The 13830-nt window shown below is 41.3% G+C and overlaps 1 protein-coding gene across 1 annotated transcript in view; it reads left to right on the top strand.

Moving 5' to 3' along the window:
• The window catches only part of GALNT12 (polypeptide N-acetylgalactosaminyltransferase 12), a 49559-nt gene extending 42150 nt beyond the window's left edge, over positions 1-7409 (top strand). The window contains exons 9-10 of the mRNA XM_059815493.1: positions 3727-3882; positions 7272-7409. Of these exons, the coding sequence (XP_059671476.1) occupies positions 3727-3882; positions 7272-7409 (294 nt within the window). The remainder of the gene's footprint in view (positions 1-3726; positions 3883-7271) is intronic.
• The last annotated feature ends 6421 nt before the right edge of the window (positions 7410-13830 follow it).

Genomic DNA, 13830 nt, shown 5'->3' with positions numbered 1-13830 from the left:
GCCCTTGCTCTGTCTTTCCCATCACTTATTCCTCCCACCAATTAACTACCCACACTAGGTCACGTTTTACTCCTTTTCACATGCCTTTCTTCTTTCTTGGCTAGCTCCCATTTTTAATCCTCCAGTCTTCTCCTTCCCATCCCTTCCTCCAGTTGCAGAGTTTGTTCCACCATTCATCGCTTTCTTCCTCAAATAGTACTCCCTGCTGCATATTGACACTGTCTCATGGGATAAAGGAATGAAGCTTTTTCTCCAGAGTACAGCTCAGTAAAGTTATTCTCCAAAAACAGCTTGATAGGATTTAACGTTAATGAAGGTTAACTTGGTCAGCCATGTGTGTCTTAGACTCCAGTAGACCCATCCTCTGGCATGATATGCTAGTGGCAGGTGGCTGTTTATGTAGGGGACAACTGCAAAAGCTCTTTTCACTGGAAGCAATTCTCCACTTAAAGTGACCTCTGAGTATCTGTGTGCACTGTGCCGAGAGGAGAGAGCTCTGTGCTCTCGATTATTTATAAAGTCCAGCACCTGCTCCCATTTTATGTCTTAGTAAGTAAAACCACTCTCAGAAAACTGAGGTCCCTGGTAATTTGTTTCTATTTTTCCTTGAATCCATGGTGTAAGTGAGAGGGTTCCCTTTAGTCCTTTTGAATTGCTTTGTGTAAGCAGTAAGAAAGCTAACTGTGGCTTTTTTAAAATTAGCGTTTTCATTATAGCAAGAAGGTGAGGATACGACTGCGGGTGATAGGAGCTGAGTGTACATGGAAGAGAGGCAGAAAATATGCAAAACACTGGCTACTCGGTGCTTGCACCTCAGGCTGCTGATGTTTTGTGGAGGTGTCTGCCCTGGTAGACAAGAAAGAAAGGCTTTGAAATTCAACACCAATAAAGCCCATTGCCTGCCTTGGTGTGGCTGGGAAGCCATACAGAGGGGACCAATGTGTGATGGCAGGAAGCCGACCTGACATGGTAAGAGGATGGGAAGCCACTGAGTGGCCTTCTTTGTCTGACAGTACCCCCCCCAATATTCCCATCTGCAGCTAATAGATTTGAGGCAAATAGGGAGAGGCAAACAGAGAGCTTAGCAAAGCCCTCAGGTTTTCTGTGAAAGGGATATCAGGTCTGGTAACCTCACTGCTGGTTCTCCCGCCCAGAAGGTACTTGTCAAGTGCAAACTTATTCCTGCGTGCAGAAGAGCAGTACCCAGGCACAGAGAGGGATGAGAGTGTGTTTCAGGGTCTGGTGAGGCAGCCAAAATCTGCCTCCACCCCTTGTACCACAGAGCACTGATGCAGCTGGGGCATATCCCATAGATTGCCCAGAAGTGGTAGGCACTGGGTAAAACACCTCATCAAGTTTCCCAGTAGCACTTAAGGGAATCTACTGATTCTCTGAAGGAAAGAAATGCATTAAGGCTACTAGTTACTGGGCCATGGATCTGTTTGGAAATGCTTCCTTTCTGCCCACAGAACCCACTGGGCAAGGAAAGAGCACTAAAAAACACTTCACCATTTGAGGAGGAAGAGATTTGCCTCATGTATTACTGGAGCTGGAAAAAGCCCAAAGCCTGAAGTATTTATTCCATTTGAAACAGTATAGGGTAAAGAGCTGTGTAATGTTCATGGGGCAAGGAGGCAGGACTGCTTGATTGCTAATACTGTAACCCCAATCCGTAATGTTATCCAGAAATTAACCATTTTACTTGCTCTTTTCCTCCAAAGTCTGATTCAAGTCCTTGAGAAGCCATTCAGGAAAGATGTCAGTAGGAAGGAGCGCTCGGACTTAGTAGCTACTCTTGATGCATCTGGTACAATCAGCAGCTTGCAGGCTTTCACTGATACTGAATACAAATTGCTAAAAAGAGTTATTATATCATATAAATCCACTAATGAGCAAGGCTCTAAATGTGGCCTTGTAAAAGTGGCAGCTGCAAAAAAGTGTCCATCCAGACACAAACGAGCAGGAGTGAAGCTTTTTCTTTATTCACGAGTCATAGGCTTGAAATGGGTACGCTCCCAGCTTGCCGTGGTGCCCAAAGTAGCAGGTTTTCCATGTGCCAATCAGATACTGAACCTCGGAACTAAAGCCTGAAGGCCAGGGAATAGCCCCTGCCTATTGGGGTAAAAAATAATAATAATTTTAAAAAATTGGGCCAATATTATCACATTTGACTTTTGTTGATGATGAGACATTTTTGGCATAAAGCAAATGGCATAAAGGCAGTGCAGCCTACATCATAGAAACAGTTCCTAGCAGTAGGTTACAAGGGGAAATCAGTGTCTCCTGGGTGTTATGTCAGCAGGTGGACTTCAAACTTGAAGATGCTTTCTTGAAACACTCACTTCCCTTTGTGGCTTACCACAAATGAACAATGGCGAATAGGTTAGTTCTGGGGGGGTCACTTGCATCACTGCCCAAAGAAAAGCCATGGAGCTCCACAGGCTGACAGAGCGGACAACGTTGGCCTGTGTGCGGCTTGCAACAGCCACCTTGGCGGAGAACCTCCTGATTGTGATAAAAGGAGGGGCAGAGGAGATTTCATGAAACGACTACCATCAGCGTAGTCTAGATCAGAGCTCTTACATCTCAGAATGGATGACTGCAGACTTTGTAATCACACAGTCCTCTTCACATTAAAACTCCATTTCCAGTTTTTCTTTCAAGGTTAATTAGCCTTACGGTTGCTAAGGATGGTTTTGTGGTAAGTTCAAGTATATACAACATTTCTGAATTGGTACAGCACCTTTCACAAAGCCTTACAGTCTTTTTCTCCAGGGGTGAAACAAAACAACGGAGTATTCCTTCTCTCCCTCGTCCTTTTATTGCTTTCCACTAATGCAGTTATGCTATTGGAAACAAGCAATTTTCCGATGTGTATAAAACTCTCCTCTACCCTACTGAGTATAATGTAAATCAGATCTAAACACACATCCGTGCACTATAGTCATCTAAATTATTTACAAGCATGCTAAATACAAACAACTCTCAAACTCTGCTGCTCTTTAATGAAGTCCAAAATTTGGCAAGTGGCCATGATAAATATAAAAATTATAAGGAAGACTTCAGCCATAGTTGCTACAAAAGCCAAGATGTTTCAGAGCATGTTCAGAACACCTCTGTAGAATATTGTACAACAAGCAAAGCCAGTAAATTGTCTTTAATAACGTTCTGATCATGTTTAAAAGCAGCTGTAGCTGATTTGCTCCAAATAGTATTTTAAAATATGTTATATAATAAAATGCTCATCACCATGCATCCTGAGTACTTTGTAACTGGAAATGAACCTTGACCAAACTGCATTTGAACTAGGCAGTGAGCAACTCCTTAATTAAAAGTAACACTGTTTTGTGACAACTGAATTAAGAAGGCACAATGTCAGGCTATAAACTAGTTTCCATACTATTTTTAAGGGTGATCTAGAAAGTGAAAGTAGAATATTACAGTCAAATTTTGTAATTTTTTTTAATGCTGGAACATCTGTTTTCCAGGGCATTTATTCAGCATTTCATACATTTTAAGTGCTACTGGAGTAAAGCAGTGCTGTGGTGAGATTGATTTTCTGTAAAATAGTAAGCAAATGGCAGCAGTTCAGGCTCCTTGAATATTTTTGGCAGAATTTCTCTCCACAATAGCAACTTTAGTATCTTAGTATATCCTCCTTATAAATACTTTCTTCTGTACATATGAAATGACTATTTTCCTTTGTTTCTTTTCTTGCGTTTGTAGTTCTTCGAGTACACATCCCGTAATGAAATACGTTACAACACCCGACAGCCAGAAGTCTGTGCAGCAGTCGATTCAGGGACTGACTATTTGACAATGTACTTGTGCCAAGAAAATGTCCACAGTATTCCTGAAAACCAGAAGTTCGTTTTCAGAGAGGTAAGTGTACCTGCTTGGTTTTGGGTTTGTTTTTTTGGGAGTTGGAGAATTGGTGGGTTTTTCGGGGGTAGAGAGTGGGTGGGAGGAGAATTGTTGGGTTTTTTTCTTTTTATCTTTCTGCCCACACATCATGCAGGCCACAACATCAGTGTAAATCTCTAGGAGAAATATGCTATCTTGGCTTTTAATATCTGAACATGGAACAGGGTAGCAGCAGCACGCAGGTAAAGAGAATGCCAGTCACAAAGAATAGGAAGATGAGAGGAAGGAGAGCGCCCTTCTTAACCTCAGAGGAGTTAGAAAGGTTGGCAGAGCTCTGTCTTTGCCCTGGCCACATCCAGAGCTTTCCATGTGCTGCTCAGTTCTCTCTCACCTCCTACCCCTACTGTCTTCTCCTGACAACTCAGGTGCCTCCATACCCCTTCCCCAGCCAATCTCGTGGCTGGCCTACTTTTGCTCTCCTTTCATTGACTTGTATTTCCTGGTATTTATACCACCACGTATCCCTGATACTTCACATACCACCATTACTTTACATTCTTCTGTACTTTTGAGCACCTGCTGCTTCTCCTCTGCACACCATCTCTCTTGACCCTCCCCATGAACACCAGAAGGGCTCCCTGAGCTTTTCTGCAATCTAATGTGCAGTTGTGTCATTTGACGCACCATCATGAGCTGCCTGGCGGAAAAGGACCTGGGGGTGTTGGTCAACAGCTGGCTGAATATGAGCCAGCAGTGTGCCCAGGTGGCCAAGAAGGCCAACGGCATCCTGGCCTGTATCAGAAACAGTGTGGCCAGCAGGAGTAGGGAGGTGATCGTGCCCCTGTACTCGGCGCTGGTGAGGCCGCACCTCGAATACTGTGTTGTTCAGTACAAGAAGGACGTTGAGGTGCTGGAGCGTGTCCAGAGAAGGGCGACGAAGCTGGTGAGGGGTCTGGAGCACAAGTCTTATGAGGAGCAGCTGAGGGAACTGGGGTTGTTCAGCCTGGAGAAGAGGAGGCTGAGGGGAGAGCTTATGGCTCCCTACAATTACCTGAAAGGGGGTTGCAGAGAGGTGGGTGTTGGTCTCTTCTCCCAAGTGACAAGTGATAGGACAAGAGGAAATGGCCTCAAGTTGTGCCAGGGGAGGTTCAGACTGGGTATTAGGAAAAATGTCTTTATTGAGAGAGTGGTGAAACACTGGAACAGGCTGCCCAGGGAGGTGGTGGAGTCACCTTCCCTGGAGGTATTTAGAAGACGTGTAGATGTGGTGCTTAGGGACATGGTTTAGTGGTGGACTTGGCAGTGTCAGGTCTATGGTTGGACTTGATAATATTAAGGATGTTTTCCAACCTAAATGATTCTATGATTAAAAAATATCTTCTGCCCTCCTCCTGCCCCTACACAGGACACATCTTACTGGCTGTGGGGACTCAGCAAATCTGTATCTCTCTTCTTCAAGCTTAATGCCTACTCCCAGAGGGGAGAAATGCTGAGAAGTGTGAAGTATATTAATAAACATAACATGTGATCTTAGAAAACCTTGTGTTTAGTAGGTTTTAATCTCTGAAGGAGTTCCTGGATGCCTAAGAGAAAATAAATTTGATGAAAAATGATGGCCTTGGTCAGGTTCTGGAGTGTTATTATTTGGCTAAGGGAAAAGGTCACATAATATATCAAAATGGTGTATTTACATAATGGGTCTGCATAATGCATCTAAACTCTACAGGCTCCATGGCTGACAAATTTCATGCTTAGATACTACCACCGGTGATAGGTGGCAGAGCAAATTCTAAAGAAAAATATGAAAACTACTGTCCATTCACTAAATCTAGTCCAGACTGAAGCTCGCAGTGGTATTACTGAGTAAAACAAAATATTTAAAAGGCTGACTTTATAAATGACGTTTCATTTTTAATGCTGTCTTTCAACAAAATTTTTCAAGGTCATATGCATTAATCCCTAAGATGGCACATGTTGAATGAACCTTGATCACTTCAGGAAATAATTGAGAAAACACAGTTTTGGAATACATCTGTTTCCACTGCATTCCTAACCATGAGCTTTTAAAATAATTATAATTCATAAAGTTTCAGATGCTAAATCTTCATTCTTTCTCCTGATCAGTTTGTGTCTGTGTATGATTTGAACCTACTGCTTTGCTCCGATTCCTCTTCTATTGCATTAAATCAAAATCACCAGTCCCCACTTTTCAAGGCAAGTGATGGGTGAGGTGTCAGTACTGCATTTCTCTTGCTTTGTGCGGAGAAGTGTCAGACACTGGAAAAGCTGTGCTTATGGATGTAGCATAATCAGAGATTTGAACAGCCTACCCAGCAGCCCGGCAAGAATTTAGTTCTTACGGTCACTGAGTCAAAAATGAGTGAGGCAGATACTGATTAGTCCACTCAAAAATTTGAATTATCACAAAGGAAACAGGAAAGTCCTTCAGCAGCTCAGTCTGTCAGCAAGCCCGTGAGCGAGCGAGTGCACACTGCTGGGCATCAGGGGCTGCAGCTCGAGGCGCAATTAGTGCGACGTTCCTGATGACGGAAGAGCAGACTTTCAGAGGAGTCAGGCTTACGCTCAGAAACAGGGTGTTGGCATTTTTCTTTTTAGGCTGTCAGAGGCTTTGGAAATGGTTACCTGTGGGAGAATGTCACCTGGGAAGGAAGGGTCTTGGAGCAGGGCACTTCTCCACTGTTGGACACGCCGCCTTTCTGCGGCTCACTGTCCTAGTTGACAGCGCTCCTGGATTGGCGCAAGTGATGTGAACTGGAGATAAAATATTCCAGGAGACTCCCGTAATAGGAGGGCCTGAGGCCTCAAAATACGTGCTCTGGGGAATCTGATCGTGAAGGCCTGTCAGACCTTACACCTCCAAGGCAGCTGTGCTGCCCTCCAGCAAAGCAAGCTGACTTCACACGCATCTGCAGGCAAGGGGCATGCTAAGATTATTTTGCCTTTTCCACTAAAAATATACCCTGTGAAGAAAGGGGAGAGATTTTTTTGCTAAAAATATATTCAACATCTAAGCTTAAGTAACATTTACATTTTACTTGCAAGATATGCTGTAAGTTGGTGAATTTGGGTAGTGCCTGTACTTGGCTTTGGTTTTCTCTGCCCATACTCTGGTGCACTAACAAAAGGCAATGAAAGTAATGAAGCTAGCACATCCTTTACAGGCACGAATCACTATAAAGCACTGTTAATGAAGTTTAAAAGCAGAGTCTTTTGATAGAGTTTCAGAGATCCTCAAGTTAGACATTTTGGCTTCACTGCATGGCCCCATGAGAAGGATATGTGTCATATTTATTTGTTACATATTTCTTCTGTTACTTTTAAAACACAGTGATATGCCTGTATTTTTTTAAGACCTGAAAAGCAAAAATTGTTTCTGTCTTTTGTAGGACGGTACTTTGTTTCATCTACACACCCAGAAGTGCGTGCAAGCCGAGTCAAATGCTTACAACGGTAACCCAGCACCGTTATTACGACCGTGTACCAACTCGGACTACCAAAAATGGTTCTTCAAAGAAAGAAGTTGATCCAGATGTCATCTAGGATATAGCTGAATATGAAAATGTTCTCTTTCTAGTCAGCCTTTTGAAAATCACATAACTGATATATTTTTATATGGAAAGAACTGTAATAGTTTACAAGCCTTGGATTTTGTTTTCTGGAGCATTAAGAGGCACTAAGCATTGAGAGCTACGTAAAGTTAAGTGCTGTGGTTATATCATGCCACAGAATCTGCTCCTCTTTTCTCTTTATTTGGCAGCTACATAACTGCTTCTGAAGTGTCTTAGGGTCTTTTCACAAGTGACAATATATTTTTTTAATCTACTGTGTGAAAGTAAGGCAGTCAAAATAATTGCACTAATGTTATCTGCCAATAACTTAAAACATTTATTTTTCTAATAAAACATTCTGCAGTTGCGCCTTTTAACAGATAGTAGTTAATAATTCTTCTTGTCTCTTAAATACCAAGAAGGTAAATGTAGGCCAGATTCTGCCCTAAGTGACTACCACAAAACCCTCACTGAAGACTTTGGATTTGCACGTGAAGGCAGAGTAGGTCTGCATGTTTTTGCACAAATAACAATCTAGATGCATACAGATTGCACATGCTTGTCAATACTATACGTTAAATGTTGTGACAATTTTAGATGCTCATGGCACTTGAGTTTCTAATCATGCTTAAGTCTGGGTTTGGAGTAAAATGGGGATTTTCTCATCTTCCTTAAAGAAATAAGGCAACAATATTTAAAGGTGATGCTCTGGGAAAAGCTATTTAGATTCACATGGATCTAGCTATGTGGCTGTGTCCCAGACTGCATAACTTACTTTAACGTTATTTGGATTTTCAACATGCATAAAACTTGCAAGATCAGACCTAGCAATAACTATTTTGACAAATTTCAAAATCACAGTTAGAGAAAATGAATCTAAGAAATTACATCTCTTCTTTAAATTGTACATGTTTAAATGGTTCATGTAAAAATGATTGTATAAACAAAAATGGTTTTGCAACTAATTGATATGATACGCAGCTGATGCTAATACAGAAAGAATTGCCTTTCAGATATAACTTGCATTTTGTCTGGGAACTCCTCTCCTGATAAGTTGTTCATGTCAGCACCTATAGTCCTATTGAAAACATGAGGTTTAATCTGTGCCGGTACGAGATGTTTTCTGCTCTGATGTGTGGGATCTGCTTTACCCAGTCAGACAAGTAGTGTGTATAGCAAAGTATTTGGTCATTGAGCATCATCATTACAACGTTGATTAAAAGGGTTTCAGCTCATAAGGAAAGTTTCTTTCTCTGTCAGCTGGAGGTATGCTTATGTGTGGAAGTATGAAGATTTCAACCTTTTTCCCCCAGAACTCGTTTCATTTAGTTTTGGATTTCTAGTTTTTTATTTCTACCATTATTTGCCTTTGTTCATGTTTTCTATAAAAAATGTACTGCCCTTTCTTTGAGGCCTCATAAGCTCATGTAATTTTGATACATCTATTTATATGATTGAGGGGGGGGGGGTGCGGGTTCCTGTCTGTAGGAGATGCATATGTAGGTTCTTCTAAAGGTCTTTCTAAACCCATGTAGATGGAATGTTTTTGTGAGCACCTTTAAAGTTTTGTCTCTGTGTGGTAGACTGGTGAAACTGATGTTAGAATTAATAAAATATTTTGTGATTCAGTAGAGTGGGAACTGTCTTTACAACTATGGGATTTTTTTTTCTTATGGTCACTGGTTTTCTTTTAATCATTTTGCTGGTCTCTTAGACTCTGATCCCTGCAGCACTTGGGAGAAGACAGCTTTATTTTATGGTCTCTCAAGCTCCCTTTCCTGAACTCAGTAATGCTTCTGTTCACCTGCTAGCAGCAGTGGTGTGCACTTTGTGGAGCCACAAATCAAAACTGGGTGGCTGCATGAGAGAACTGTGAGAGCTCCAGCAACACAGCAAGGTTTTTCTGTTCATTTCTGCTTCGCCTTCTTGACTGTTGATTGAATTACATTAGTAAGTTAATGAGAGCCCAGCTATTACGATTGTAGACAAAACTCTCATTGACCTCCATGGCCGATGAGGTTTTCTTACTTTTGGGACTTCAAGATTTCATCACCAGGTGGTGGTACGCAAGTGAATCTTAATAACTGGAAATTATTTTCCATATGTCTTCCCACTCTGCTCTTGTTTAGAGGGAAGTATTGATGTTTTGGGCTTCTAGTTACATGCAGCTGAGCTGTTTTCTCATATACCAGCAAACCTCCTAGCCTGGGTTGAATATTTGCTAGGCAAACACACTTACCTTGAGTTCAGAAGCAGACGCTGAATGTAGCAACGTCACCAGCTTGCTCCCCCTGTGTTGGCCTTTTAGTCCATCTGCTTACCATTTTCCTCCTTGATATCCTTTTCTTCTTCTCAACTCACTGGAATTGTATTAATGTCTGGCTTCAGGTTTGGAGGGTGAAGGACTCCATCAAGCGTCTGAGTCGCAATGCACATCTTCAAACTTCCTTTTGCGGGAGGTCAGGGCTACTTGCTGGGAAATGGGCTGTGGACTTGGGCTTCTCAGCAAAGAAGGGGCTGGATGCCTCACAGAAATGGAAAACTTGGAGGACTTCATTTGCAAATGGATACTTCATCTGGTTCTGGCCTCCTAGGGCTCTCTTTGAAAAAGAGAGAGAGGAACGCTTTCCACATGGTCCAAATCAAGAACCGGTAGGTCCGCTCTTTCTTAGTATTCATCTTCCTTTTATACATCGAGTTGCATGTTTCTTTTCCCCTTTGCCACTAACCATGTGAAGCACCCATAAAACCAAAACTTGTAACTCAAGCTTACTGATAACCTTAGATTAAAATAATGGGATACTGGCAGCTCAAACTAGGAAATATCAAGGGTCCTTTTTCCATTTTGTACCATCACTGTTCAAAACAGGAAAGGACATTTTTTAAATACAGAGGATAACTTGTTCAGTTGATCTCTAAGAAGGTATTGTCCCAGCGCACAGTATGCCATATAAAATTCTAGGATAGAGATGAAGAAATCTGTCTTCCAAATGGATTTTATTCCTTCCTCGTTGCCTAGCTATGAATACAACCTCTCCCATGTTTACTGCCCTTTTTCAGGCATTATACTGGATCAGCGTGATTCCGTGTTCTCCCCGGTTCCTTCCCTTCCCCTCGTCTGATGTTCCTTGGATGTCCCTAGGTATGGGGCATGTTTGGCATGGTTGAGGCACAAAAGATTAAGCCAGGAGAAGTATTTCATAAAACTAAAGTGCAAAATGTTTTCCCAGTTTTCCATATCATGTGCTGAATACACCTTGTGAGGGGAATAGTAATATGCAAGGCGTCTTTAACCTTTAATAAATTACCTGATGGTATTATCCCTAAAAGGAGAATTTGGGGTTGTTAGTACTAATTGAACTTGCTGATTTTTTGGAATTAAAAAAATCCTGTCATTAAAAAAAATTGTCATTAAAAAAATGCTTATTTCTTAGTCTTTGTATTCCTTTATTAAAAAAAAATTGCAATCCAGGTTGCAGTCTGGTGCCTAATTCTTTATCATGTTTCTTTGAACTCATCAGGTAACTATTTCACCATTTTCTCCTTTTCTTCTTCTACCGTTCTCCTTTCATTTAAGCATTGTGGGTCATTGACATGGGCTAGATCTTACTGGATTTTCACTTCAGCAGAAGACAGTATATGAACCTTCCTTCTAAGAAATAAACCACTAAAACATCTGTACGTGCAGTCTTGACCGAACTGTTATGATGGAGGATTTGAACTTGCACAAACACCCAGGAACAACAGTCATCATTGTATATGCATCAGTCAACATGAATTGGAAGCAGTATTTCTTGCTAGCTCTGCTGAAACAAAAGACTCGAAACTGTTCAATTTTTGTTACATTTGTAGGAAGTGATAAGATTTACTGGAAGGGGATATTCACGTTGGTTGGTGACACTGGGACTGATGGGATTGTGCTCCTATTCCCCGTGTATGAAAACAAGGGCAGTTACACAGTGATACTGCTGGGTTGGTAATTCAAAGTCTGATGTTCTTATGATTTCATTTGGCTCTCTTAAAGCCTTTAGATTGGGAGATTAATCTGAAGTTGAGCTTTGTTCTGATACCCTGATATAAGGACACAGCAATCAAGATGTGTAGAGAGGCTATAGGGTTAGGATCATGCAGTTGTATGTATGTATATGCTTGCAACTGTGGGGTTTTTTGGCAGTGTTTGAGAATGTTGTATAGGCTTGTAACAAAGACAACATTTTGGCTGTGCTAGCAAGTTAGCTGAGGTAGGTGGGAAAGTCCTTGGGAGGGAGGGAAGAGGGGGTTAGCAGATCTCCCCCTGTTCTGTTGAGCTGCTAGCACTTGACTGCAACAGCAATGGCTGGGTTTGAATTAGAGCATTGCAGTGTGCTTCCACGTCCCATTTACAGAGGAAAACAATTATGTATGCATATGCAGTACTAAAATTACTATGCCTAGAACAACAGTTTTCAATCTTTTTTTCAATCCATTACTCACTGACATTTATATGACTAGACGAAGCCTGTTTAGACCAGTCCTAGTCAGCACCCCCAGGAATGACGTGGCTATAGATGACATACTTTTAGAGGCTTCCAGGATTTCCAAAGGGGGTTGGAGACAAAATCAGGGCAGGACCTTCTCAGTGGATTCTAACTCCAAAAGCAAGAAGAAAGAAGATGGAAGATGCAGGAAGTGAGTCACTGGCCCGATAGGTAGCGTGACATGTTTCATGTAGCATCAGACCGTCTCCCAGAGTGGGAGAGGACTTGCAACAGATGCAATTTCTTTCTTGGTGGCAAGGGAAAAATCAGTTTTCTGGGTTTCTTGAACTTACCCATGCTCTGAAGGTATTTAACTTGCAGCTGAAGAAAAAGTGGTGAAAGGAGTCATATCAGTATAGATGCTTAGACCTGAAATTCATGAATTACGTACTCTGGGGTGAGCAAATATAAAGGATATATAAAGAACAAAAATGTTAACTGTACATATGCTGTGAGAAGACTTAGTAATAACTGAGATAAATTGGAAATTATCATTAGCAGGAAGATATTTAACATAACTTTTTACTGAAATATAGTTGAAGGATCCACATGATTGAAATGCTGAAGTGACTGGGTAACGTGCCGGGAAGAAAGTGACATTTAATTTTCAAGCAAAGAGAACAGGATTTACAGTTCTTGTGAACTGATATTTTAGCCAACAAGGAATAGACAGATACAGAGGGTGTCTGGTGTATACCACCAAATAAGAATATAAAGCCTTTTTGCATAACAGATAAAGGATGTGTGCTACTCTAGAGGATTTCATCCTAGGGGATGCAATTTCATGGTACCAAAACATTGTGGGGATTTCTAAGGAAAAAAAAAAAAGCAGTTGCGCAGGCAGCTGTGTCTGACACAGTCTTTAATAAGCAGTTTGGTGCGATTCTCCTTTAGGCCTCCTTCTATTTGAAATGAGCTGTTACCTGGGCATCTGTTACACATAAACAAAGGGTAGTACCTATGAAAGAAGAAATTTCTCAGTGCTGAGAATTGGAAAGAAGCAGGGTTTACGAAATATAACTACATGTATACATCATGTTGAAAACCTACCTGTGTACAACATGAAAGTTTTTGATAGGATTGGAAATGAAATATTTAAATGTGTCAGAAATAAAGTTCTTTGTTAAATCTAAATTTAGTCTCAGTGTGTCTATTACACTATTGTCTTTAATTACATTATTTTCTTGCATTATGTTCCCTGTTTTTTTTACAAAAGATGTGTAAACTGTCTTTTTCATGCCTCACTGAGTATACAGGAAAGATTTTGAGAGGCTTACTTTGCCTAATCCTCATTGTTCAATATATTGCCTTATTTACTTCCCCATAGTAAATCCCTAGACTGAAAAATAAAGGTTATTTTCTTAGCTTTTTTTAATGGAACTTGAATGTTACAGTGTCTCAGTGCTTCCCCAATATTTATTACTCTATCTTCACAGTATGACCGTGAAGGAAGAGCACCCCTGTTTTACTGACAGGGAACGCAATGACAAAAGGATGAAGGTCAGAAGTACCGCATTATTAAATACTGTAATTTGAAGTGTAGCTTTCCTTGGTTTAAATGGTAACCAGCAATACTCCAGACTTCTGCAGTTCAGACGCAGGAGCCGGGATTCCTTTGACCAGAGGTGGTCACCTTCAAACCAGAAATACGCATACAGATGAACTGTCACCCCAGGCTCACATCACAGCAGAATGATGCGCAGAATGATGCATAGAAAGGATCTCCTGCCAAGTGCCCCCAAAATGAGGAAGGTATCATCAGAGACTACCTCTGAAAAGTCTGCCTTAGATTTCGGACAAACAGGGGTAAATCTTGGTTTCCTGGGCCTGCTTTTGGAACTGTTTTTGTACTCCATGGTAAGCGTTAGCTCCATGACGTA

The sequence above is a fragment of the Gavia stellata genome, chromosome 3 (assembly GCF_030936135.1).
Source record: "Gavia stellata isolate bGavSte3 chromosome 3, bGavSte3.hap2, whole genome shotgun sequence".
NCBI lineage: Eukaryota > Metazoa > Chordata > Aves > Gaviiformes > Gaviidae > Gavia > Gavia stellata.
Note: the sequence above shows the minus strand (reverse complement) of the source record. Positions and strands in the feature narration are given on the sequence as shown.